A 27984-nucleotide genomic window follows, 5' to 3' on the forward strand; every position below is an offset into this window, starting at 1 on the left:
CCAATCTCTTTGCCTTCTTCCTTTCCTCTCACCCCTTTCCGGCTTTCCCTGGGACTCAGACTTGGCAGCAACTCCCCCCCCCCGACCGCCAACAATATGAGAACTTACTACTGTTTTATTAATAATTATTGAAGCTTTGTTTGGAGTTTGGACAACAGCCTCAGGATACCAAAAGGAAAAAAGAAAAAGAAAGAAAGAAGAAAAATCGGATGGACTGGAAAGTTTATTTTAAAATCATCTTTGGGATGAAGAGGAACCGTTGATTCGGATTGATTTTGTGGAATAGCTGCAAATTCCAAGAGTGTGTTTTTCTCGTAATTAAACCTTTAATTTTAAAACCAAAACATACATTGACCAAAAAATAGAGATCCCTACTTTGTTTCTTGAAGGAATATAAATGAGCAGAATGCACTCTTGGCTTGTGCTTATATGTGAAAGAAGAAAACAATCCAAACCCAGAATATTTCACGAATCATTAAAATGGTGAGAGTTTAATTCCCATTTAAAATGTTCCTAACATTTTCAATGACACTTCACGCTCATAAAACCTAATTTTAAAAACTTTTCAGGAGAAAACAAAATAATGTCCTTCGAATTCTCTTTTTACCCATTGCAAGGCATTCTTCCCTTCGCCATCCCTTCCCCCTCTGGTGCTCATGTGCGTGTGTGTGTGTGTGTGTGTGTGAGAAGAGAGAGAAGAGAGAGAGAGTGCGTGTGTGTGACCATAGACGACCCATACTAATCAGGTCTCAGAGTAAATAGCAGCGCAGGGCGATCTCAATGTAAATTGCGCTTGTCAGAAGCACACCCCCCTCCCTCACTTTCTCTCCTCCTCTCTACGCCATTCCCGTCTGTAGGTAGCTAAGGGGGGGGGGGGAGAAAGAAAGGAAAAGAGGAGGGGGGAGGGGCTCTCCAACCAATGGCGTGCGGGAGGCTTGGCTAACCTTAGCCTCCCATTTTCTCTCCCCCCCGATTCAGGGCTCTGACCAGTCAGTCGCCTTTGATTATCAGTTGCCAGCAGCCCTTCTCTTGGCTCCTTGACACGAGCTCCATATAAGGCAGCGATCTCCATAGAAACGTGTCAGTTTCAATAGTAGTGTCAAAGTTCACTATATACAGACATTCGCGCAGATCCCCCTTTCGGAAACACTGCTCTGCGAGTCCTCCCGTTTAAACGCATTCAATTTTGGGGTCTCTCTCTTCTCTCTCTCTCTCCTCTCTCTCTCTCCCCTCCTCTCTCTCTCTCCCTCTCTCTCTCTCTGTCTCTCTCTTCCGCCTCTCTCTTTCAATCTCTTTCTCTCTTTTTTCCCCCTCTCTCTCTCCTCTTTCCCTTTTCTTACATATTCTATTAGTTGTTTCCACCGTATTCTTCTTCTTTCCTTTTTCTCCCTCCTCCTTGTCTCTTTTACTCCATTCCTGCAGAGGAGTGAGGGCTAAACTTAAGGAAAAAAAAAAAAAAGAGGAGGAGGAGGAGGCACCCCCTTCGTATTCTTATCGTTATTTTATACATATATGATTTTTTTTGGAGGGAGGGTGTTGGTTCCCGGCTGAAGAGCACTTATTTAAAATACTAAAAAAAGAACATTTTTGGGCGATCTCCAGGGTTTTTTTAACTAGCTCTGTGTGTTATAGCAGAAGAAGCAGAAGAAGGAGCAAGAAAGAGGAAAAGAAGAGGATTATTTATTCGACCTACTTTGGATGTCTCTTTCGCTTTTTTTTTTTTTTTTTTTGCAATTCTTTTTCTTCTGATTTTAATTTTTTCTATTTCGCTGTGAAATCGTCGCCGGCGTGAATTATCTCGTATTTTTTTCTCCCTCCGTCACCTCCCGAAAGAAGAAGGCAGCGAGAGCCCGGCGCCACCCGCACAACAAAAAGAGCAAAGTGTGTGATCCTCCTCGCTGGCTGCCTTCTGCTCTCCAGCGCTGCCTTCCTGAATGGCTGGCTGCGTCCGGCCCTGGACCTGGCCCCCCGACACCAGCGCGCCCTGATCGCCGCCGGCAGCCTCGCCCCGCGCCCTGCTCGGCTCACCGCGCTCCCCTCAATCCCGAGCCCAGCGAGGGCTCCCGCCGGGACAGCGGCGGCGGCGCGGGCGGCCCCGACCTGGGCTCGCGCTCCTCTGGCTGCAGCCCCGACTCCAGCTCGGACTCCGGCCCGGGCCCGGGCTCCTCCAGCGGCGCTCGGCGCTGCAGCTGAGGCGGCGGCTCCAGAGGCGCCGGCAGCCGCGACCTCCTCCTCCTCCGCCGCCGCCGCCGCCCTCGCCCGCTTCCTCTATGTCTGCTCCGCCGGCGCGCAGCGCGTAGCCCGAGCGGCCGGCAGGCGGGCGGGCGCCCGGCGCGGGTGAGCGAGTGTGTGTGCCAGTGTGTGTGTGCGCGGGGGTGCGGGCGAGGCGGAGGGTGAGTGTGTGCGCGCGCCGTGGCCCATGCCCGCCGCCCCCGGCGCTGCGCCCCGCGCCGCTCCCGGCTGCCGCCTGTGCCATTTCTGATTTTGCAACTTGGGGAAGAAGAAAAAAGCGAGAGAAGGGAGCTTGGTCGCTGGGGGGGGTGGGGAGGGGGGGGAAGGAGAGCGTGGCCCCCCCAGGATCAGAGCGCGGGGGGAGCGGGCGAGGGGAGCAGGGGTGTTGGGGGGGGGGAGCCTGAGAGCCTGGGGGGGCTGCAAAAAGAGAGAAAGAAAACAGCAGGAACCACAACAAAACGCCAGCAGGGCGGGCGGGCGCGCAGCAGCAGCGGGGCGGCCGAGGCAGTAGCGGCGGCAGCGGCGGCGGCGGCAGAAGCAGCGGCCAGTGCCCGGCTCGGGCTCCGCTCCCGCGACCCCGGGGCGCCGGGCGGGCCCCCCGCCCCCTCCCCCTCCCCCCTTCCCCTTCCCCTTCCCCTCCCAGCGCGCCCGCGCGCCCCACGGCCCTCGGCGAGCAGCTCGGCTCCCCCCAGCGCTCCCCGGGCCCAAAGATATGGCAATGGTAGTTAGCAGCTGGCGAGATCCGCAGGACGACGTGGCCGGGGGCAACCCCGGCGGCCCCAACCCCGCAGCGCAGGCGGCCCGCGGCGGCGGCGGCGCCGGCGAGCAGCAGCAGCAGGCGGGCTCGGGCGCGCCGCACACGCCGCAGACCCCGGGCCAGCCCGGAGCGCCCGCCACCCCCGGCACGGCAGGGGACAAGGGCCAGGGCCCGCCTGGCTCGGGCCAGAGCCAGCAGCACATCGAGTGCGTGGTGTGCGGGGACAAGTCGAGCGGCAAGCACTACGGCCAATTCACCTGCGAGGGCTGCAAAAGTTTCTTCAAGAGGAGCGTCCGCAGGAACTTAACTTACACATGCCGTGCCAACAGGAACTGTCCCATCGACCAGCATCACCGCAACCAGTGCCAATACTGCCGCCTCAAGAAGTGCCTCAAAGTGGGCATGAGGCGGGAAGGTGAATATTTCTTCTGTGCTTCTCTCCCTGAGCTTCGCCCGCCTCCCCGGCCCTCTTTCTTTCTCTCTCTCCGGCGGGGGTGGCTGCTGTATGAGGCTGGGGCTCCTGCGGTCCCGGCCCGTCCCAGCTTCCCCTGTCCCCGCTGCCTTCCTCCCCCGGCGTCCCCCCCCCCCTTCTTCCCAGCTCGCTGCCGCTGCCTCCCCCTCCCGGCCTGCGCTCCACTCCCCGGCTCCTCCACCCCGCCCGCTGCCTGCTCAGGATTGAGTCCCTGGGATCGTGAGCTGTGGCTTAAAATCCCCTTCCTCTGTCTTGGATGTGCTCGGTGTGTGTCTCTTTCCCGCGTGTGCGTGAGGATGCTCGGGGCTGTGCTGGCATGTACTTGGGGAGGGGTGCTTTTTCCCCCAGAAAACTCTGTTTCTGTGTTTTTTCATTCCACTTTTCCCTCCACCTCTTCATGCCCTTTATTTAAAATGGGGGAGGGCTGGAGACTGGAGTACTCTGAACCATAGATTCATTACTGCATCATCCTTTTGGAAGCTTAGCTTGGGAAAAGAGGAGTGAGATTTATTGCACTTGTAGGTCTAATTAGGGGGGAAGGGGGGCTTCTGGCCTGTTCACTGGTTCCCTCTCCTCTTCACCGAGCTGGGGCCGCCTCCTCCAGAGCTGTGGCCTTGTTTTCACCCCTCTACTTTGAAAGGAAAGTTTGTGACTGAACCGTGCTTTCATAGTGTGTCATTTTTTTTTAAAGCATGATACTCGTTTTATTTCTTCATCAAACTCCACCCTCTGCTTAAATACTGCATACAAATTACAATTTACAGCGGCATTTACCGATCCTTCTGATTTGGCTATAATGCATAGACTGCAGCTGGCATGAGCTTCCACATCATTTAATCCCTGTGTTGTATGGATTTGGTTTCTTTTAACACAACTTTTGATGTTGTATTTAGATATGCTTCATGTTCATGTGGCAAGAGATGCAGCACTTTTCTTATAAATATATCTAGCCATTTACAGTTAAAGTTTATCTCCTGACAATCATTAAAGATGTCTTATAGTCAAATTAGTGAACCAGTCAATTTTGCAGAATGCAGATTACTCCTTCTTGTAATTGACTTTAAAATTATATTTTATATGCCACAAGAAAAGAAATTGAATTCCTTCAGACCTCAAGGAAAAGGCAAATATGATGACTTCATTTCTAGCTCCAGGGAGATTTTGTAGGCATCTGAAAAAAAAAAAAAACTTTGAATTGTATTCTCATTTAATTGAAAAATAACTGCCAAGTTCAAAACTATAATTAGAAAAAAGTATTCTAGCCATTATGTCTCAAGAGCTTAAATTGCATTGGGACTTGCATTAAAATTAGAATCAAAGCAAACTTAAGAAAATAGTATACAACCTGAAGTGAGATAGCTACGTGTACATGGACATATCTATATTAATTTGTTTGGGGGAGAGTTCAGTAGCCCTAACTTTTCCTAAAGTTGTCTTTGTTTACATGGCAATTTAAAACGCTGGCACTGTTGAAGTAAAACATACACATTAAAAAAAAAAAAAAAACTTTGGTCAGCTTTAAGAACTCAAAGCATGCTTACGTTTTGCATTCAGATGGTTAATGAATCCAGTGTTTTGCAGTTGCAAGCTCGTGCATTCACTGGGCAAAAGCTGGCTGCAGGTTGCAGTGGCACCGCGCAGGACAGACATTAATTATATTTCCCACTTTTTTCAATAATGTTTGGCTACTGTAAGTTCAACTTTTTCTTGAAATTTTTCAATTTTCTGTTGCTTTTAACAGTGAGAACTTTGTGTGGGGCGATGGGGAGGAGGGGATAGGGGAGGGGTGCAGGATACTTGTTTTCTGTTCAAAAGTTGTAAATGGTTAGTAGGGTATGTAACTTTTATCTATTTCAAGGATAATTCCATAGCATTTTTAGAGAATATGGCAATATTTTGAGCAAAACCTGCTTGCTTGTAAATGAGGAGGCAGCTAGACATTTGCCTAGAACCGCAACCTTTCTTTGGTTTCGCCTGTTTTTGTTTTTGTTTTACCCTGATTTGGTACTTTTTGGAGGGGTGAGTGGGATTTCATTAATCTGTGTGTTACTTCTCTGTGGTCGAGGGGTGGTGTGGCACTTTCTTGGCCATGCCGGCTGGGGGCCCTGAAGTCAGGCCTAGTTCTGGCAGGGCTGGGAGGGCCAGGGGCACAGGGGACGGCTGGGCATTCCAAGCCGCGGAGCTGGAGGGCTTCACCCCAGATTTCCTCCGGGTGTGGGCTGTGAGTGAGAGTGAGCGCGAAAGAAGACACGCTGGCTGCGGGAAGAGCCTCCGCATTGTGTCCGCTACGCTGCGGCACAACGAGGTTCTCAAGCCCCCTGGATGCACATTGCCTCTTTTCTCTCTTTCTTTTTGTCAGCGGTTCAGCGAGGAAGAATGCCCCCAACTCAACCCAATCCAGGCCAGTACGCACTCACCAACGGGGACCCCCTCAACGGCCACTGCTACCTGTCCGGCTACATCTCGCTGCTGCTGCGCGCGGAGCCCTACCCCACGTCGCGCTACGGCAGCCAATGCATGCAGCCCAACAACATCATGGGCATCGAGAACATCTGCGAGCTGGCCGCGCGCCTGCTCTTCAGCGCCGTCGAGTGGGCCCGAAACATCCCCTTCTTCCCGGATCTGCAGATCACCGACCAGGTGTCCCTGCTACGCCTGACCTGGAGCGAGCTGTTCGTGCTCAACGCAGCCCAGTGCTCCATGCCGCTGCACGTGGCGCCGCTGCTGGCCGCCGCCGGCCTGCACGCCTCGCCTATGTCTGCCGACCGCGTCGTGGCCTTCATGGACCACATCCGCATCTTCCAAGAACAGGTGGAGAAGCTCAAGGCGCTGCACGTCGACTCGGCCGAGTACAGCTGCCTCAAAGCCATCGTGCTGTTCACGTCAGGTGAGGCTGCGGTCGCTGGGAGGGCGGGCCGCGCCGGGAGCGACCGAAGGCCCCGCTCCGCCTGGGCCCGGCCTCCTGCGCCGCGCCCTGCGCGGCCGGGCCCTCGCCGGACTTCGGGCCTGGCTGGGACCCGCGGCCCCCGCGCGGGGAAGCGGCCCGCGGCGCCGCTGCCATCTTGGGAACGCGGTGGTGTGGGAGCCGAGGAGGCGTGGGTGCGGGCGGCAAGGTGGCCGGCTCCGCGGCCTGGAGCCCCGCGCTGGGCCGCGGCGGCGGCGGGTGCGTGTCTGGCGGGGTGGGGGGGGGGGCGGGAGGCGGTGCCGTGGATCCGTCTAAGCTGCGCGTGTGTGCGGTGTGCGTGTGTGTGCGGTGTGCGTGTGTGCCGGGCCTTACCGTTTCTGGGGGAGGAGAGGGAAGGACGAGATCGTGGGAATGTGGCTTTCTCTTCTGTGTGGCACGCTCCCTGGCTGAGTTTCCAGACACAGTGAGACACAGAGAAGTGGAAAGAGAAGAAGACGCGCAAATAAATCATAAATAATCCCGCTTTATTGCTGACTGATTTTCCCTTATCGGAAACCATTCATGTTTGCAGTTGCTGAGGTTATTGAGGGTCGTAAAAAACGGATTCGATCTAAACAAGAATGATAAAAAACAAAAGCAATATTGTAGAACCCGCAAGTATGGGAGGATTCCCGCCCCGGAGAGAAATCTCATAGATGCAAAACGCACGAACATTGGAAATTTAACAGAGGGCCTTAAAAACATCAAATTAAATGTAGGCAGTGGTAACATGCATGTTAACAATTTCTCTTATGATAGATGGTTCAAATTAACTTCCAGGAAAGTGCATTAACGTTGCCTTTGAAGGCTCTGGTCTGAGCTTCTGAGAACACTGCCCGTTTTTTATTATTGTAACCTGCAAGAGGGAAACATATAAACACCCAGGACAGCAGGTAATGGGGTGGGGGGAAACATAAACAAAGCCAGAAACGACGCTAGTGGGCAACAGAACTGCTCAGACTGGGTCTCTGGCCTTGCCCACTGTGAGTAGGGTTAGCTGCAGTTTTACCACCATTATTGGCGCTATTGTTTTTAATTCCTCCATTCAGAGAACAAATAAACCATCTTAATAAATCTATCCTAGAGCCAGGACCTCCAAAGGCCAAATTAAAACCATTCTCGAGCAGAAATGGCAAAACCCCTTTCCCAAAGCCTTGTTCAACAGTAAGCAGTGGTATAATCTATCAATATTTCTTGGCTTTCATGCGTGAAGAATCGTATTTACATTGTATTAAAATGACTCTTAAATTTGCACAATATTGTAATGTAGCAAATGTAGTATTAATATCGATCTGAACAGCAGATAATTTATTTAGACAAGAGCATCTCATTTGTATGCAGGGTGGCCTGAGCTGTGGACTTGGACTGCCCCCCTTTTACTTTCAGTGCAAATGCAGGTCTGCTAGTGAGAGAGGGAGTTATTCTTTGCAAGAGGATAAAGTGAAAACCTTAAAACAAATGGAAGATTTATTGAATAGCCTCCTTGGTGTTTGAATGCATTTTATCTTAATAAGTCTTCTTGATGGAAACGTGTTTTTCAAAAGTGACAAAGAGCCTGGGAAGCAGCGACTGGGCTGCTTTAGCTCTGGCAGGCCTGGGGCCTGGCTGGCTCTCCACTACCCAGCTCTTTAGCCAAATTAATCAGGAAGCAAGCCAGTGTCAGGGAAGCTGGGGTTTTAAAATCTCATCCAGTGAGGTGTCTTGAAGCAGAAATGTGACTTGGAGCTGGACAGAGGTCTTCTCAAGAAAAGTCTCCCTCCTTTTTCCTTGTCCCCCCTAAGGTTCTTTGAACCCCCTTGACTTTTCTGATCTCATGCCCTTTCCCAGAGAGAGGCGAAGACTGTGCAGGCTGCAGGGAAGATTGTGGAATTATTCATGCTTTTCTTTCAACTTTCCATCCTAAAATGTCCCTGTGAAAAGTGTTCCCTTAAAAAAAAAAAAAAAGTTTTCTCAAAGAAGTTTCTTGAACCAAGTCTTTAATGTGCAAGGGGGGGTGAGAAGTAGACAATAACATTATTTTGTTGGAAACTTGCAGGAAGAATATCTGAAAGTGGAAATAGAGCTGTCGGCAGTAATTCACTCCCCTCCTCCACACAACACATTTCCACTTTTGACTAAACTTGTTTTGATTGCTAGCCAGAAGGGAATTCATGGGAAGCCTTCTCAAAGTCATCCAACTTTTAAGCAAACTTTGAATGATGGCAAAGACAGTTTTAGACATATTGTCCAACGAGGTTTGCTCTAAGTATTTGAAACTGGCACGGGGGTTCCCTGTGGTGGTTTTCACATTTGGCCTCCGGATGGTATGTTTAATCCTTAATATTCTGGACAGCATCCAAGGGCTAGGTTGTGACCTAAACTTGCTTTTTTAAAAAAAATTCATTAATTCATACACCTAAATATTCCCTCAAATAAATGAGACTTTCCCTGAAAGGAGCCATCTAGTTAACATAAATACAATAAATCCATTTTCAGCACAATAATAACTTTGATTTCTAGTTATGGCAGCTGATTACATCTATATTTCCTGAACACTAAACTCTTCTGAATGCACAACATGAAATACATTCTCTGCACTACAAAGGCTAAGCCGGGAGGGCCTGAGCAGTAATGGTTATTTATTTACATAATTTCTTTTCCATATACTGTAGAAGAAATATTGAGGGTTCCCACATTGACACTACCGTATAAAAAGTGAGACATGGATTTTGCACATTCTGCCTGCTTTTCTTATCTAGGGTATAACTCATGGAGTGGAAATATGTACTGCATCACACCCCCTGCTCACCTAGTTTTGCTACTACAACCAGTCAATCGATCTGAGAGCTCATACTGTTGGTCCACAGTTGAGGGAATCCTGTCGCAGAAATGTCCAGAGTAGGAATGAATGTCTAGAGTGGGAAACCAGGCCCAAACTAGGACTTCTGTCCAAGGGAGGCCACAAGGCTGGCCAGCTAGCACCTTGTAGTCAGGACCAGCTACAGGCATTCTGCCTTCAAAGAAGGAAAGAACTTCAGGCAGCCAGCACAGGGCTCAGGCATGCCTTTCCTGGGCTTCTCTCCCTTGGAGTAGCCTGGCTGGGGGAAGGGTAATGACCTCTCACTTTGGGGGACAAAGTGTAAATATCAGATAAATATTTTACAGACCTGAAGAGATGTCATGTGGGTCTTTTAAAAAAAAAAAATCTGATGGGGTATCACTGGGTCCCTTTCACACTGCCTTCTCTGAGGCCAAAAGGGATCCTCTGGCATAATGGGCAGATAATGCATGTTAAGCAAGATGTATGTAAATGTGAATCCGCATGGCAGTCATTCAGCAGGGCCAGGTTAGTGGGCAGAACCAAGGGTAGACCTCAGGGTCCCCTCTCTAAGCAGTGAAGCCTGAAAGGGCTTCTGCCTTCACCCTGCTAGCCATTAAATCCCACTGACTTCCCAAGTCAGGCTAGTGGGATGGACCCAAATGGCTGGTTAGAGTAATTAAACATCTGAGAGAAACATCCAGAGACCCAGCCTGGATCTGGGGTCAAAGGAGACCTGCCTCAGAAGTTCTTGAATTATCACTAGTTTTATTTGTATTTTTGCTCAAGGCCATAGACTTGTAGATGATGTTGGAATGCTTCATAAACTCCAGTTATTGAAATAAAGAGAAATAAAGCTCAGAAACTCAGCAGACACAGGTTTTGCTTTGAATCATTTGCTGTGTCTTCCTAGGGTCACACTAGCCCAGTCACAATTATATAATGTCCTTCTGGGGGTATTGCCATGCATGAATTTCTTCCCAGATCTATATATTAGCAAATTCTGCCTTTGATCTCTAGTCAACCTCCTGACTGGATAAGGACTCCTCTGTGATCTTCCTGTTTTTTAAAAATATTTTTTATTAATATAAGAAACAACATGGGTGTTTGAACTAGGAGAGGAAGCCTTCCCTTTATACCTCTGATTCCACCTTCCCTTCCATTTGCTTGCCTCTCCTTAGTTGATATAGTATAAACTGCTGTCTTGAGATATTTTTAGTAGACCAAGAAGAACCCTTGGTCTATGTGAGATTAAACATACAGGTTTTGAGATGTTTCATTGTATATAGGTGTCTTTTTCTCCCTTGGTCTTGCCACAGGAAGCCTATCTCCCCAAATCCTTCCTCAACCCCCCACCTCACAGTTCTGAAGCAGCAGCAGCAGCTGCCTCCAGCCCAGCTTTGTGTCTGATCGCTGAAGATGTCTCCTTTCTGCAGCCTGGAGTAACTGAGCCATATTCCTCCTGATTATTTTACAGCTTACAGAGATGTGACCAATTTTCAATTACTTGATCTAAGGCACAGATAGAGGTGTACACCATCACTAAGGATTTGCTGCAGAGTTCTTGCTTGCATAGATAGTGGATCGCAAATCCTATATTGCTAAAGCATGGGCTTGATCTGATTACAGGCGCTTCGAGCCCATGATTTTGTACCCCCTCCCATCTGTCTTTTCACTACACAATCTAGGTTCTCTTTGAGGTTTCTGCTTGGGGTCATTTGGGTTTGAGAGAGGGACTCCAAAAAGCATTTTAGAACTGCCTCCAGGCTGTATATTTTTTAAAGGCTCCTGAATACCCCAAAATCAGTGGCAAAAGGGGCAAAAAGTCCTCCCTTTAATGAGCACAGCGGAAAAGATGCTCCCCTGCAGACGGAGGACAGGTTGCTTCGCACAGCAAACATGGCTCCAGCATCGTACATTATTTAATCCAAAGGTGAAAGAGGAAAAACAAAGGGACTAGAAAGGTTGCCACCTCCGAAAGTGTGTGCTTCCCTCTCCAGCTCCCCTATGCTCGGTGGGGGGTTTGATTTATTTTTATTTATATTGGGGCTGGGGAAAGGAAGTGGTGAAGAAGGAGTAGGAAGGCATGGAGGGAGGATTTCTTTTCTTTCTTTTTTTCCCTTCCATTTCTTTTTTTTCCCTCTTTTGCTCCTTAAAGGAAAAAAAAAAATGGCTTGTTGTTTGTGACTTAGCTGTTCGCTGACCTAACCGTGCGCCCCCTTCCCTTGTCTCTCCTTCCTGTGGCCGCTCGGGCAGATGCCTGTGGCCTGTCGGATGCCGCCCACATCGAGAGCCTGCAGGAGAAATCGCAGTGCGCGCTGGAGGAGTACGTGAGAAGCCAGTACCCTAACCAGCCCAGCCGCTTCGGCAAACTGCTACTGCGACTGCCCTCGCTGCGCACCGTCTCCTCCTCGGTCATTGAGCAGCTCTTCTTCGTCCGTTTGGTAGGTAAAACCCCCATCGAAACTCTCATCCGCGATATGTTACTGTCCGGGAGCAGCTTCAACTGGCCTTACATGTCCATCCAGTGCTCCTAGACCTTGGGCGCTTCTCACCTGCCCCCGACCCCACTAGAGACTCACAGGACCGGCGCGGGCCATGGACTCCAAAGCCGCGGGACATCAGGCGGCTGATGCTGGGTGCGGTGGGCTGGGCACGCGGGAGGAGGGCCGGGTGGACAGGAGCAGCCCACCCTGCAGAAATGCAACCCGAGCTGCAAACCAAGAGAAAAAGAGACTCTTTTTAGGATCTGATCTGTGAACACTATGGAAAGGAAAAAAAAAAGAAAGAAAGAAAGAAAAAAAAAAAAAGGACCTTGTGTCTGGTGAGAAAATGAAAAACAATTTTGGAAGAGAGGACCATGAAAATTTTAATAAAACAGAAGGATACTAATGGACCTTCCAGGATTTATTGTGGACGGATGTGGATATATTCTGTACAGAAACAACACACATGGAAGTGGACTGAATCCTATGTAGAAACACACACACACACATACACACACCCCTCAAACATTGTTATTCATTTTGTAAAATACTAGTCTTTATTTTCATTTTTTTGTAAAATTTAAACATCGTATGCACATAAAAAAGAAACAAGAATTAGGGGAAAATAACATTTTCCAAATAATTATAAAAAATTGTCCTGTGTCTATGTATCTATATCTGTTTTGTATTTTTTTCTGGTTCCAAACCAGATTTCCTGTGATTCTATACTAATAATTTTTGATATAACCCTTTGCTTCTTATAATGAGTGCGATATATGTTGTCAAGGCTGTTCTTCAAGAATTAAAATTGAAGTGAAAATTTAAACAAAAAATAAAAGAATTTAGCAAAACCCACGTGTCTGGTTGCTTGACAGATGTCATCAGTGCAAGAGAACCCTCCAATTAATTTCCACTCCAATTATTATTAGAATAGGGGGGTGATGGGGGGAAACTTTTAAGGTTCATTACCAAGTTGGCTAGATTTATTTCCTAAAACCAAGCAGCTGCCTTGGTTTTCTAAATGCAGAAGGCCAGGCTCTGCGTGGGACAGGGTGGGCAGGAAGGGCAGGGCACTTTGCTGCAGGAAGCAGCCATTGTGACCTTGTAGGTGGTGGGCAGCCGGCTCGCAGCAGGGCCAGAGGCTGGGGCAGGCCCAGCCCTACAGGGGCAGAATCTCTGTGCCACCTGCTCCAATGACGGCAGGTGGGAATTTGCCTGGCAGGGAGAGCATGGAGCTCTGGATGCAGGGAGGTGGGGTGGGGGTCAGGACAGAAAGAGCTATTTAGACACCTCTTTGCCTCTTTGCATTGCCTTTGACCCTCCTTTGCACTGCCTTTGACTTGAAGGTCATCTCTCCCCAGCTCTGGAAGGGAGTTGGGAACTCAGAACTGTGAGTCCTGGCTTTGCTCCCCCTATGGTCTGCTAAAGAGTTGGCTATGGTTTGTCCTTCACTCCAGACCCTGTGACAGGGCTCCCTGGAGGGCTCTCAAGCTCTGGTGGGCATCTGGAAGGGTTCCCCTGTGGCACTTAGGGGTATGGGCCTGGGTCCTGGGAATAAAGGAGCTGGGCTGGAGCAGGTTCTTTCCAGAAGTGGCCTTGGAGTCCTAGAGGCCCTTTTGGGCCAGAAACCTCCTGCAGAGGCCTCTCCCTGGATGTGCAATGGAGGGGGGCTGCTCTCTGTAACAGCTTTTGGCGCATGAATGTTTTATAGGATCTGAGTCGGCGCTGCGAGAACACATACTGCCAAGGGAGCTTTTTCTTAATGTATTAATAAAGCCAGGTCTTTTAAAATAACATCTCTCACCTCTTCCCCCTCCTGCAGCCCCAAACAGGCCCAGATGAGGCACGAGCTTTACTTTCAGAAGTCAGTGGCAAAGTTTTGCTCTCTATTGGCCATCTAGAAGTCTCCAGGTCGCCCCATCCCTTTAAAAATGCATTAACAAGCTCCAACCCACCTAGGGTTTTAATATTCTGGGTGAGGCACAGCCCAGGCAATGACACACTCTGTGAAGAAGTCCCTGCAGGTCTTAGAGCCCTAGGGCAGCTGGACCAGGGTAGAGTCCCCAGGCTGCTGCTTTTCTCCTGCCTTCCAACAGGCCCCACCTGGCCCTGGGCCTCATCCTTTGCACCAAACCCAGGAGCAATGTTTTGGGGCCTAGGCTGACTTCCTTGCAGGTGGGCACCCAAGGCAGGAAGGGCATGGAAAGAACTCATATTTAACCACTGACCACTTTCCAGGAAGTCTCAACTTCCTGGGAGTGTGGGGATTAGGGTGGAGTGGGCTGCAGCGGGGCACAGCAGGGGAGGTGAGCTGAAAGCTGCCTCCAAGCGCTTATGGATCTTTTCTGCCTTTTAAAAAATGAGATGTAAATATATTCATTACAGTGTGATCCCTCTGATGAAAACAGATAAACATTTTCGTAGGTCGGAAACATATTTTTCAATTAATTTCAATATGGAGGCCCAAGTACAAGGCATCTAGCGTGGGACTGGCAGGGAATCTGAGGCCCAGAAGCACTTGTCTCGGGGTCCAGAGGTGACAGTTCTAACTTGGCTTCTGCCAGAAGAGGCCAGGAGCATTGCCCACAGCATGGGAAATCCCAGCAAACTTTCTAAGCCTGGGCTTAAGCCTGAGGGTGACTAGCATAGCATAGATAGAAGAGCAGACCTTCCTATGGCCTTTCAGCCTCCTTCAAGGTTCTGAGCTAGGAACCAAGAGGCCTTGGGGCTGAGTGGAAGGAAAGAGCAAGAAATGATCTGTCCAGTGGTCAATGGGCTATCTGAAGTCCACGGGCAGTAGGTTTCTCCTTTGCTGTCTCTCTGATAGCTAGGGTAGTCCCTGCATGCATTACCCAGAGAGAGTCATTTTCAGAGGTCTCTGTGTGTCTGGGCTAGAGAGATGGAGCATTCTATGGACTCAGGGCCAAGTAGGCACCCCCTACAAAGCAGGACACACTGTTGGGGAACTGAGGCTATCCACTCATGCTAAGAGAAGTTCTAAGAACTGAGAGAGAGGCAGCTAAGCCAGGGGTTGAACATTCCTACAACTAGGAGGCTTTGCTCCTGGCAATCTAAAGCTCCTTTGCCAAGCTGTCCAGTGGCCAGGGTCTGGGGGCTAAGGGTGGAACAGCCCTGGACTGCCTCACAGGGTGGAGGAGCAGCCCAGGAGAGCCAGGCTGCCCCACTCAGTGTCCTGTGCTTCTTCTGACCCTGGAGCCCCTGGGCAGAAGGCCATGTAGAGCAGGTGGGAGTCTTCTCTGCCTGGGTGGCCGACCAGCCAACCAGAGGCCCGTGAACAGTGAGCTACCTTTGAGCCAAGCACCAGGCAGAGCCCTGGAACCCGGGTGTGAGGCTGTAGGCAGGTGTAGGCCAGACGGTCAGCTAGGGGCATGCAGCCCTAAGAACCCCTGAGAGTAGGACCAAGCTAGCTGGGCAGGGTAGAGCCAACCCTCCCCCCCCAGGGCCAGAGGAAACACAGCCTAACAGTGGGAGAGCAGCCCACACAAGGTGACTTCCCTCTGGAAATTACCTGTGACATATGAAAGTCAAACGTTCCTTTTTCTAACCCAAACACTTGCTGGGCGATTGAGAATTTTCGGGGCTTTGAAGTCGGTTTAAACTACTTTAGCCACAAGCTTTGCTGAAAACATCAAAAAGGCTGTCTCCGGACTTGCTGCCTCCAGGAATCGCTAGGGAATGGGACTGCGCCTCATCCACCGCTGGAGGGACAAGGACTGGCACAAAGGAGTCTAAATACGACCTTTGCCAGGACATGCACATCCCAACTTGCGACTAGGCCTTGGCGGAAGCCAGGAGTGGGGATGGGCCTCCCTCCCGGCCACCAGGACAACCTTGGGCTTCCCCGACTCTGCCCTCGCATCGGTTCAGGCTCACGGTCTCTGGCTGCCGCCAAGGGTCTCTCGGTCAGCTCCTGGAAGCCCCTACGCCCAGCTTTGCATTCAGGGGCGCTGGGGATCTGGAAGCCCCTCCACCCAAGCCTACCTGAGCTCATCTGCTTGGAGCGTGCAAAAGTTTATTTTTTAAAAAATCCTCCTTCTCCTCGGCTCGTAGGTAATCCTTCTATCTCCTACAGTGGCGGAATCACCTCGGTAAGCTCCTCTATTCCTCAAAACAAATCACCTGAACGTCTCTGCAATGGGAACCGTGAAGGAGCGTGGGTGAGGGGATGCAGTGAGACTCAAGTGGGAACTAATAAAACTCTTGTTAGAAGGCCTGCTCAGGATCCGTGGCGTCACTGGGCCTTTTACTTGGAAAGCCAAAGAGTTGTATTCCTAAATGAGTTAAAGACCCATTTACCTCTGTCGTGTTCTATTCATCAAGCCACAAGTTGAGAGTTCCTAACATGAAACTATTTGTTTGCTTACACAACCAGCTGGGCGCAATTTCACGTCTGAGATATCTATCTGAAAGCGCCTCTCATTTATTATCTCTCCTTGTCAGCGAATCCATTTTCCAGCTCCCCCTCCCCCTTTTGGACTTTATTTATTTATTTATTTATGGTGAGACTTCTTTGCCTGGGAGGACCTGGGTCTGGAGCTCCCAGGAGAGCGGCCGCGCCCTATGAGGTTTCTGCTGCGCCCAGGACTCGTGGACCAGGGGCCAGCAGAGACAAGCTCGCCGCCACCGCCGACCCCTGCCGGCCGGCGGGCCAGGGTGTGGGGCGGGCAGCGGGTGGGCCTGGCCGGACACTGTGGAGCTGCCTTTCTCCCTGGATGTCCTTCCCGCTAGCTCTCGCAGAGTAAGCCGCAACCACCTGTGCGAGGAGGGGGTGGGAGGAGGCCCCGGGAGGAGAGTCCAGGAGCCTCTCCCCGAGTTAGGGGCTCGAGATACGGATTTGAGAGATGCTTTCACAAAGCCTCACCTAGTCCCATGGGGCCAATTTCTTCTCCGGGGCCGCAGTGCGGAGTGAGTAACCAAGCTGTAAATAGTTGTGTGATGGGTTGGGGGAGGGGGGCAGCGCATTTATTGTGTGTGCGGAGGGGAGAAGGCTGCACGTGGTTTCAATTTTGAAGCACAAAGAAATAACATGCAATGCAGAAAATAGGTTTATGAATGTAATTGAGAGGAAAGAAAACAATTAACACGGTGCAAGGTTGCACACTCGGTGCGCCAACCCTGGCCTTCTCTTCTACCCTAATTTTGAGAAATCCGGATCATGTGAATAGAGTAGGTCTAGGCATTTGGATCCGACTGACAAGGGAACCCTTGATGGAGATCACAGTGATGGGTGGATAACGTGTCTATCCATCTCCCAGTCTGATAAGGCCTCCTCCCACCAAGCTGATAGCAAGAGGTCACATCCCCAAGTCCAGCATATAAAATATCCCCAGTTGTAAAGAGGGGAAGGAGAAGGGGTGTGGGTAAGGGAGGAGAGAGAGAGAGAGAGAGGACATAGCGAGGGATTTCTTTAAGACAGACCAGGCTGGTCTCTGCAAGCTATCCTATTGTGTTGATTTAGGAAGACATTTGCTGTATATAACGTTTAAGGCTGATAATATCATTGCGCAGCTAGATAAATAAAGCGCTGGCCCAACGGTGGGGTCAGCGATCGATCTCTGGGCTCAGAGGAAAAAGGAGGGAGACAGGGTCGTGCACGAGCCTCTGTCTGTGTGCTTGTCAGTCGGCATGCATGAGCCTGAGTGTGTGTGCGCGTCAGGGTGTGCGAGAGAGAACCGAGTCTTCAGCTGGCCAAGAGGCTCATTAGCATTCCTAACCCATGGACCTGCGCTGACAACTAACAGAGATATCCCGCTCACCACCAGGCCTCCTCTCCTTTTGTCTTCATATCTGGAGGAGAAAAAGATTTCTTGGCGGAAGCTGGAGCCTGAACTTCCATGTGGTTGGAAATTCTGGGTATTAAAAAGAAAGAAAGAAAAAAAAAAAAAAAAAAGACGTGCCAGGATCTTGCCTGTTCTTTTGACTCTGCTTTTTAAAACTTCCCTCCTAAAAAAAGAAACTTTTTTGCTTTTCTCTTTCAAAGTGTAACATGCTTGTCGAAACTCCAAGTTTAAATGAGAGAGAAAATCCTCTGAAAATATTTTGCCATGTCTCCTTGTTGACATGCAGAGAGGTGGATGTTTATATGTTTGGCTCACATACACATGTAAAGCTGGTACTCTTAGTTAAAGATTTCTAGAATATAGCAACCAGGGGTTGCTTGAGCTTTTTTTTTCTTGTCTTTCTTTGGCTTGCTTTTGATTTTTGTTATGATAAAATTCATTTTGCTTTCTATAATAAAGGTCCTGCTCCTTTATCAGTCTTCGTTGTTTAAATAAGGCACATCTTTCAAAATTAAATAGAATGTAATTTTGCATTAACTATCAGAACTAAGCAATTTCAGAGGCCTCTACTACTCTAAGGAGTATTTAAAAATAATACTCATTCATGCAATTTTAATCACCTTACACCCAAAGCGGGGGGGGGGGGGGGATGTCTCTTCACCACATCTCACAGGAGTAAATATGTCTTCACTTTGCTCTCCTAGATCCTGTGCCTTGAACTCCATCAAACGAGGCAAGATAGTTTTACATCACAGTGTACAAATTATCCCATGTTGACAGATGTTTGTCACTTAGTAACTTCTTTCCAAGTTTTCTCCCCTCCCCTAAGCCTTCCTTCTAGCTTGCTTTGTTGTTTTAAAATATGCATGTCTCTCACTGGAATGCCAGTCACGAGTGCAAACTTTGTGTCCAACCTCCCACATGAAATGATCCTTTTAGAGGGAACTCGATATGTCTCAATCTGCACTTCACTCAAAGCCTCTGGGTATGGGCCACTCACTCACTGGTCCTGGCTCCAAAATAACTCAGCAGAAAGGAGTTCCCTACTAAAAATCCCCTTGAATGTCTCCCAGGGAAGAAATATAGCTCCTATAATTAAAGGAGGCAACGGCCGGAGGGGGAATGCAGCCGGCAGCAAAAAAAAAAGTAAGAGTTTTATTTATTTGCTGATTGAACTTGGGTTGTCATGACCAGCAGGTTTATCCACACTGGAAGTGCTGGAGGTTTGTACTGTGTGTGCACAAGAGGGAGAGGAGGAGATGAAGGGGAAAGGGAGGATGACATGGAACAGGAAGAATGAAAGTGAGAAGGACAACTTTGGGAGAGAGAAAGGATCTGTGGGACAATGTAGGGAAATATCTTTGCACAGGATTTGAGTAAAAATGTGTAGCTGAGGAATATGGTGGGGGGGGACAAGGAGGAAATGAAGGGGGGTAATTATAGTAAATTCTTGAATGTGGGGTATCATCAGGAAAAGGAGGACTCTGTTTTCCCCAGAAAAGTAATGTGACAGCAGGAAAATTATTAGCTGTACTGTGTGTGGTGGTTTCGGTATGTGGGGGGTGGAATTATGAAGAGAGGAACCAGAGAGAAGGAGAGAAGTTCCAGGACTCAAAGCAGAAGTGTCAGGGAGCTAGAAGCCCTCCACCCTCCTTGGCAAAAGTTGCCTAGAAGGTGTGGATGTGAAATCTTCTCTAGACGACATCAACTTTGCATCTTATTTTAATTAGTTTCATTTATTGGAACTGATGCTGGCATTAGAACTACTTACAGGATGATTCAGCTCATAGGATGAACACCTCCCAATCTCTTCAACCAACCCCCAAAAGCATCCAAGCAGGACTACTCAGACTGGGCAGCTCATTTCTATTAAAAAGGCAAAACTTTAGCACTGATGAAAAACAGATGAATATTTTCTCCCTCTCTCTGAAACAGTTACTCTCTTTTACTGATGTGAAGTGACGTCAGCAATGCCTGTCCTATCCCCTTGGAGAGAAAGAAGAGAGGAGGAGGGCATGGAAGGAAGGAGCTGAGAGAAAGCAAGAGAAAAAAGAAAAAGCGGACCGAAGGAAGAGGGGAAAGGGAAGAGGGGGTGGGGAAGAGAGAATGAGAATGACTGTTCCACACTTTTTAGCCAAAAATTCCAGAAAGAGTGGGCAAAACAATGCTTTAGAAGCCTGTGATTGATAGGACACCTTTCTCTACTCTCCCTCGATCTACATATTCTAACATATGGAAAGCTTACAGGCCCTGTGCACTTATAGAAGCCGATAATGCATTAGCTCTCAGCAATATTTACAGCACCACTTTTAATACACACCAGATGGTTCGCGACTGTGCCGCCTCAGCCAGCTCACTCCTCGATTTTACTCGGCGGCACTTTGTTGCAATTACGCTCCATGCTGAGACCAATTTTATTGGTGACCTATTTTTCATATTTGCAGCATTTTATGTTAAAAACCTCCTCTCTGGCCTTTTCGAAAAGGGCAGCGCTCAGGAAGGGAGAGCTTAGGAGGACGGCGGGGCTGTCTAGGTGGATATTAATATTTATCATGATGTTACATACCTTGGGTTTAAGTGAGTAAACCGGATAGACATAAGTACTCCGGTCATTATGTTTGTTCACTCACCCCCTGTTTGTCAGACCCCCACGGACTGTCTACACGGCGCGCTTGCCTCAGAGTCAATACATCCGACCATAAATATTGTATTCCATTAATTATCACGCCACTGGCTTATCCTGGGCGCCGGCGTCCTCGAGCGACGCAGGGCAAATGAGGACGCTTCCTGAGCAGATTTCCAGGCTGGGAACCCCGCTGAAATTTCCGCAGCGCCTGGGAATTCCAGGAGCCCGAGCGCCCGGCTCAACTCCGGCTGGGCCTGGGGCTGGCTGGCGGGGGAGGGGGTGCGGCGGGAGGAGGCCCGACGCCGCCAGGAGCGCTCAGTACCTGTTATCTTGCCACGCAGAAGGCCACAGGGAGAATCCCATTTGGCACGCCGGGAAAGGCTTTCAACTTTATCTCCCGCCATGTAAATATCCCCGAGTGCCCGACTGAGGGACTTTGTTTTGCACCGAACAATATAAATATCCTATTTGCTACAACGCAGGTGTGCTCTTCCTACCCAAACTCTTTTTTTCTCCCCTCCCTCGTTTATAGTAACTCTTTATACCCCCATCCCCTGGTTTTAAAAAAAATCACAGATGTTTACTTTATTGATATAACCTATACCATGGTTAGGCTGAGGATAATATGCCTCAACTAACAGTCATTTAGCAAATAATAGAGGCGTTCTGGATGCTTTCCAACGTTACACATGTACTTGGTCATAAAATGATACGTGAAAAAATTAACATCTGCTTTCCTAAAATAAAGTGTGCCAAGTAGCTTTTTATGAATGCTTTCCTCATTTTAAAAAGAAATATGGAGAGATAAACTGGCACCCAGATGTATAGCATATTTATAATGGTTTTAGGATTTAAAGGTAGCGTATTCATTGCACAAACCATTTAAAAACTGACGGTTTAAAAGCCACTTAACCCCAAACATCTTCGAATCCTGAAGAGTCTTCCGAATTTTATTATTTAAAGGGGAATTTACTGTAATTTAATTGCATATCAAGGCAGAACTATGTGCAGGTCGGGCACTGCAGCCTCAGCTCAACAGAAATTCCAACTCGCCTTTTATTTACCTAATTTCTCAGCAAGGTTCCCAGGCCCTTAAGAAGGCAGAGCTGGAAAGTTTAGTTGGGCTCTTTTTTGTTGTTGTTTAATTCCACTATTAGGAAATGAGGCCTACCTTTGAATTATTTCATTAGGATTTGGCCTTTTGGGGGAAGGGGTGGGAACCATAATCATTAGTGGCTTTTTATTATTTCTACAATAAATGGCTAGATTCTTTGTTGAATAAGCTGCTTGAATGTTTTGCAGATGTTCCACTTAGACCAAATCTGACCCCCTATTTCCTCCCAAATAAGTCGCTTAAACTCTCCCACCAGTGCATTTACCGAGAGCATACTCCCCCATCCTGGCAAGTTTATAAGTGTTGAGCATATTCTTATGAAATTTCCACCTAACTGCACACACGCACACACACACAAATACATTTACACACACACACTCCCACCCACTGAGCCTCTGAGCGTGGCAGAGGGTAAGAGAAGAGAAAAAAAGAGGAGAAACTGGTGAGGCGGAATGGAAAGGAGGAGGGAAGTCAGCGCAGTGGTTACACCCCTGTGCGGAGCGCGCCCTCCCTGGGCCCCTCACCCCCCTTTGTGCCTTTGGTTTGAAACACGGGGGGTGGCCCCGGTCCTTTTTCCCCAAAGTGCCTGGAATCTTGATTTGCCAAGTGCTTGGGGCGTCCGCCCAAGATGTTTCGGGGCAGTCCCCGTGAGCGGAGGCCGGGCCGGGCCAGCCCCGCATCAGCCTGGGGCATCCTTGCCGGGCACCACCCAGCCCCGGCGGCCGCGCGTGGGCGCCCGGGGCTAAACAAAGGGCTCCGTGGGGCGCGGGGCGCGGGCACGTGACAGGCCCGAGAGCGGCATCCCGGACCCCGCGGGGAGGGGCGGCCGACCCAGGGTGCCGGGTGGCTCCTTGACATAAAAAGCGCTGCGGGCCTCGCGCTGGCTGCGCCGGGCCGCGCTCCGCCGGATTGAGAAGTACTTGTCTGGCTCCGCGTTGGAGAAGCCGCACCTCTCCTCTCTCCGGCTCTTACTTGAAAAGCACTTGGAAGAAACTGTGTGTGCGGGGAGGGCCGGGGCCAGGCTGGGAGGCTGAGGGGGGCCGGCTTGTGGGTGGATGGGGAGGAGGTTGAAGAAATAGCTCCTTTCTGAGTGACAGGACTCCTTTTCAAAGAGCTAACGGGGAGGGGGGCGGGGGAGAAGCTCCTAATATGAATAGGAGAATTTTCAAGGGTTCGCAGTTACTCCCCCTCCCCCCTTTTAAAGACAGAGATCTTTTTTCTTTTCTTTTCCTTTCCTTTTTAAAGGTAGAAAGTGAGTGTGCAAACGTGTCTTGATGTGTTTCAGGAGAAAGAAGAGATCCATTAACTTTAAAAATCTTCTCGGCTTGGTACAAATCATTGAAACATTTTAACATGTTTTTGTGGACTCACTGACCAGAGTGGAGAAGTCAAACTCTCAGACAGGGATCTTCAGTTAAAGGGGACAGGGAAAGAAAAGGGAATATCTGACAAAGTTTTCCCTCACCCCAATAACAAAACCTGTCACATCTCTACTTTTTACTAGAAAAGAGAGTGTTCTTATTTGAACACCTCTAAGGTGTTAGATACCTCTGTGAGAAATCAGGTTGGGAGAGGAAAGCTCATCACCCCCCCCCCCCCAATTTTTAAAGCCTGCTTGTATTTATAATTTAACCTTAGAAACAATTTTTTTAGCTCCATTCTCAACCCCAGCTTTTAAAAAAAAAAATTGCTGGAGAACCATGTCTCATAGAGGAGAAAACTCTTTAAAAAAAAAAAAAGATTTAAATCCACAGTACCAGTTGTTTGTTGTTGTTATCATGCTTATGATGGTTATTATGTCATCCCTCCTTTTTTGCACTTGATCTGATGAGAGAACTTTTTTAAAGAGTGTGAAATGAAGGACACAAAGACAGTATATCAATGAAAAGAAGAAAGTGGCCCTTTTAATGAGAACTAAAGAAAACCCAAATGTAGATGAAGTGTACCGTAAAAGCTGCTTCAAAGTCCATCTTAATTCCCTTGGGCTCAGTCATCACAAACATGTGATAATTGGGAGTTCTGCACGGAGGTAAGACCGTGGGTTGGGGGTCATGCAGATGTACCTCCTTGCCTTCTAATTCCAACTACATTTTAACCAAGAACTTCAAGATCTTACAGCACCCAGGTCTGGCTACTTCACTTTGAAATGCTATTTGCCCATTAAAGTAATTTTTAAACTCCTGGAGTACCTGTGCTCACTGAGGGAGTTTTACCTTCCACCTTGCCCCCCAGCAGGTCAGAATATGCTGGGCCATATTCTAGATTTTGACTATTATTTTGTGATCAACTCTATTTAATTTTCTATTTTCGGACCTCAGACTTTCTGGATCACAAAACTCCCCACAAGCAACCCAGCAATAAATCTGAACAAAAATAAGACAGATTTCCTCATCGATGTGTAATAAAGTTAAAGGACATTGTTTTGTCAGACAAGCGCTAAGTAGAAAATAAATCTCAGAGTCTGGGGAAACAAAACGGAGCGCTGCTGGCATGTGTGTAAATTTACTTTTAAAAGCAATAAATCAATGTTAAATTAAACAGCTGGGTACCCTGTCTAGGAGAAGGTTCCAGGTTTAAGAAGATCTTGATGGGAGAAATGTGCTATTTAACCAGATACCACCACCAATAAAAAGTTAAATTTTTATTCTGATCAGAGGCAAGACTGGCCTGGGAACTTCTCTGAACTTGAGAGAGGAAGAGGAGAAAGAGAGTCAGTGAGAATTGTATCTACTTTCCATCCTCAGATCTTTACCTACGTTTTTCACACCTAAGGAGACAAGGGGGCTTCATAGAAATATTTTAGATGTTTTGTAAATTGTTGGTTAAGTTCTGACATCCTCTATTGGCTTAGGTTTATTGGGTAGTTATCATTTTTGTGGGTTTTTTTGTGGTTTTTTTTTTTTTGGTAAATGCTATAACCAATGGAAATATTTTCCATTGGGTATATTCTTATCTAACCCTTCTTTTATTCTCAGTGTGGTTGTTTTGCAAGGTAAATGGCATAGTTGAAAATAAAGAGAATTGTTATTTCATATCTATTATGCCTGTTTTCATTGAGAAGCAAACCTGAGATTGGAGTAGCATTTAAAACTCAACTGGAATCTTTGAATATTCATTTCTAAGGGTTTTTGTTTGTTTGGGTCTTAAGTGTGTTTTTAAAATTTCACTGGGAAAATTTGTATGTGTGGAGTGGGGGCAGGGGTAGGGGCAGGGGACAGAACAATAGAAAACTCAAGCTCTGACTCTGTATTCTAAGAACAATGTGAATCAATGAGTTATAACAAAGACAATATTCAATAGTAGGAAATTAGGTACAGTTTAAGGCTAATATGTATGTATACTGGATTCTATACCCCCCCATCTTAAAATGAAATTCCAGAAAGAGAAGTACTTTAGAAAGCAGACATGTTATCCATGTTATCGAGATGAACCCCTTGGTCTTTTGAATTCAGATTGACTGGTTTCAAAGAAAAATATGGGGTTTTTGCCTATACTGAAACTAGCAAATTGTTTCTTACTTTCTTCTTACACAGTCTCAGAAGTTGTGTTTTGTTAGCCCAGTTCTACAGAATATTCATATAATTAGATAACATTATTGAAACCTAGAAGATGGGAAAAATGCTATTTTCCCCCTCCAGCTACAAACTAACAGGGCTATTTGGCAGCATCCTGGCTACCTTTGACTTTTCTTCAGCCAAAGGAAATATCAAAGACCCGGTTGCCTAGAGAAGAATAGAGTTATATTATTTATATTTTGAAGGCAGCATTCAGTTTCCATGACCATCCGTGGCTTGTTAAGGAAATCTGTGTCTTATGCCACTCAGAGATAGCTCGAATTGCCTGTCAGGAGACGTCTGGGCAGCCTTGTAAACTCAGAATGACTTCTCAAATCCTGCTAGGTTTTCCCAGCGATGTGCTTTCCTCCGCGTTGAAGCCCTGGGAGTCATGTCAGCCCAAGGTGAGCCTTTCAGGCACTGCTCTTTGTCCCCATCTGGAGAGCAAGGTGCAGAATTAGTTGGATACTGCCCTAGTTTTGGAGGTGGGGGTGGTGGGATCGGAAAGGCCGCTTGTTCTAATTAAAGACAATAAGCAACCCTGTGAGGAGCTGTCCTTTAGCCTTCGCTTGAGGCAGAAAGGGTCTGTCTCACCTCAGTAGTTAGGTCTGTTTGAGCTGGCTGTGGGGCGAAGAGCAGAAACCTGCAGGTAACACTGCGCTCAGGTGTGACCGGGCCAGTGGTTAAGTCGTAGCGCGTGCATCTTGAAGTCTTCCCTTACTTCCCAATTCCCCAGTCGCTCGGTGCTCTGTGCTTGACTTTGATTCTAACTTTGCTTGCTAGATGGCGCTCGGTATCTCAGGACTTTCCATTTCAGAATGAAAGCGGCTTTTTAGCACCGTTGTTTTCAACTAGTTGTGGGCATTTGATTAGCCCAGTGCTGGTAATGTTATTACTGCCCTTGTTTTTGTCACCCTTGTTCACTTTGTGATTAAGGCAGCGCCCAAGTGGGAGCTGCCCATCTTAATCCGTCCAATGATAAACTTTTTAGTGGAACTCTGCACCTGAATTTAGGGCACATTTATGGCTCAGTTACTCATTCTGGTGCATTTCAAAAAGGACTTTAGTAACTTTTCCTCCAGTAATCAGATTGAGATTTTCAGAAGGAAGGTAAATCAGCAGGTCCAGGTTATTTACAGTCCTGGAGGTTTACCACCTAGAGTCCACCTCAGCTCTCACCACTATTACCCATTTCCATTTCAGAATAAGTTAAGCTAATTTTAGGGAACTTATTACTGTCATTTATCATTATGGTATGGCATTCATTGATTTAAAAGTATTATAATTTGTTTAAAGCCCAAATACTGAAATTCATGTCCACAAGGAAATAGGTTTTAATATTAGTAATAAAAGATAGCATACACCTTGTGAAGGGTGATGTGTGAATTCTAATGTATATTTATTTTAATCACTAGGTGATTCTTCTCAGATATTAAAAACACTTAAAAAAAAAAAAACAAAAACCTCCTTTGTGTTGAAGCACAAAGAGGCAGAAAAACCAAGAGTTCTAAGTTTCTGATGGAAAACATTAAGATGAGCCAAAAGGACCTGTATATTGTTCTGTTGAATGAAGATGTCACTTTCACAGTACCCACCACCGCTCTCATACCATTGTGTGTTCCTTAAAGAAAAGGTTGCTGATGAAGAAGGCAAATGGAAAAAAAAAAAAACCCTATACAGATATTTTACAAACATTTTAACAAAACAGAGTTTAACTTGTTACTTGCTTTTAGGATTTAGAGAACTAATTTGTATAGAAATGTTCTATCTTTAGGAAAATCAATAACGCTCAGAGATGGGTGGTTTGGAAACCTTTTGTCAAACCTTGCCTGCTTTGGTGGGGAACCTGGCAAAGTCTCTCTTTAGGTGTTAGGCTGAAACTAGCAGGCGCTGAAAACCTAAAGCGGAAAATTTACAACTTGATCAGCCCCAGCCACAAACCAAAAAGCCTGCTACTGGTGCAAACATATGTTCCAGATTAAGTTAGGCAAATGGCTCTTGTTTTCTCAGGGTGGAAAGTTGATCATGAAAATTCAAATTTGAGTAAGCTGTGTTTCCGATGGATCACCGGATCCTCAAACGCTTATAAATCCCTCCCAACCGTTTACCTGAGAGATTTCATATATTTTATTACCTTCTTGAGAGCTGAGTTTACAACCTCCTGCAAATTTAATTCAATCAGGTATTATTTTCTGGGAACATACATAGTTTTAAAAGTTTGGTAAGTTGAAAACTAGGTGATTTCTGTAACGTCAAACTACTAGATAGCTAATGTGTAACTCAGTTGCTCTAATGCCTTTTCTATTTCTTCACATACAGACTAACTTTACAAAGTGGAAATTAAACTGTTGGATTTATTTTAAAGCTTCCTTAAAGTTTTATTCACCAGAGGAGTAGGCGATTTTTTTTTTCACAGCATGAGACAAAATAGAAAAGTGTTACCCAAGCCTTTTAATTATGTCAGAAAAGACTGAGATCATGGTGTTTCTTTTAATGGGGGTAGCTGTCTTTTTGCAACCTCCCTGGGGTCATCCATCCATCTCCCAGCTCAGTTATTTGAAAACCCGTCCAGCTATGAAGGTGTCTTGTAAGCAAGTTTAGAATTAAGTCCAGATTCTCCAAGATAGCTATCTCCGCGGACAAGTTGTAGAGGATGGAGCCTGGCATCAGACAGCTTCGGTACCTTCCTATGTAATCTCGGGAGTCCGAAGTTGTTCCCTATTACCTACGTTCATTCGAATGATCATCCTGCAGATTTTAACCAATACTGTCATGTTGAAGTTTGGTAGTTATTGTTTACATTTCTCCCTTCCCCAAGGGGTCTTGGAAAGTGTTTAAGAGATTATTGATTTCTAAGAAACCAAATAAAGAAGGCTGTTCTTTTATAACATAGGAAATACACACTTTTCTTTAAATAGGCAGTGTATATTTGACATTGACAAATGTGCAAGAGACAGAAAACTTATTTTAAAAGACTTTGAAGGAGGAAAAAATGGATAGGACAGAAGCAATCCTCTAGAAGAGTGGAATTGGAATTAAAGGAAAAACTTGGATAAGGGGAGAAATGGTTATCTATACTGTAAAATGGTTTAAAGTTTCATTGAACACATACAGGTGGTGAGCAAACATCATTGGAGAAGCTCTTTTCAGGGGACCTAATCAGTATCACTCAGAGTTTTGATTGATTTATCTTTTAAAAAT

At 47.3% G+C, this 27984-nt stretch overlaps 1 protein-coding gene across 3 annotated transcripts; it reads left to right on the forward strand.

The window, feature by feature from the left end:
* The first annotated feature begins 2587 nt into the window (after positions 1-2587).
* Positions 2588-12539, forward strand: NR2F1 (nuclear receptor subfamily 2 group F member 1). 3 transcript variants are annotated; one of them, XM_047778286.1, is made up of 3 exons: positions 2588-3404; positions 5821-6348; positions 11459-12539. In XM_047778286.1, the coding sequence occupies exons 1-3, from the start codon at positions 2945-2947 to the stop codon at positions 11737-11739; spliced, it is 1269 nt and encodes a 422-aa protein (XP_047634242.1). In that variant the 5' UTR covers positions 2588-2944; the 3' UTR covers positions 11740-12539. The 3 variants fall into 3 exon arrangements, with proteins under 3 accessions (XP_047634242.1, XP_047634244.1, XP_047634243.1); XM_047778288.1 differs by lacking the exon at positions 2588-3404 and adding an exon at positions 3705-3726; XM_047778287.1 differs by lacking the exon at positions 2588-3404 and adding an exon at positions 5016-5151.
* Positions 12540-27984: the final 15445 nt, after the last annotated feature.

The sequence above is a fragment of the Phacochoerus africanus genome, chromosome 4 (genome assembly GCF_016906955.1).
Source record: "Phacochoerus africanus isolate WHEZ1 chromosome 4, ROS_Pafr_v1, whole genome shotgun sequence".
NCBI lineage: Eukaryota > Metazoa > Chordata > Mammalia > Artiodactyla > Suidae > Phacochoerus > Phacochoerus africanus.

Bases quoted from the DNA above. Each gene is read 5' to 3' on its own strand.
- NR2F1 (XM_047778286.1), top strand. From the start codon at position 2,945: ATGGCAATGGTAGTTAGCAGCTGGCGAGATCCGCAGGACGACGTGGCC. The intron at 3,405-5,820 runs GTGAATATTTCT...TCTTTTTGTCAG, and splicing joins AGTGGGCATGAGGCGGGAAG to CGGTTCAGCGAGGAAGAATG. The intron at 6,349-11,458 runs GTGAGGCTGCGG...CCGCTCGGGCAG, and splicing joins CATCGTGCTGTTCACGTCAG to ATGCCTGTGGCCTGTCGGAT.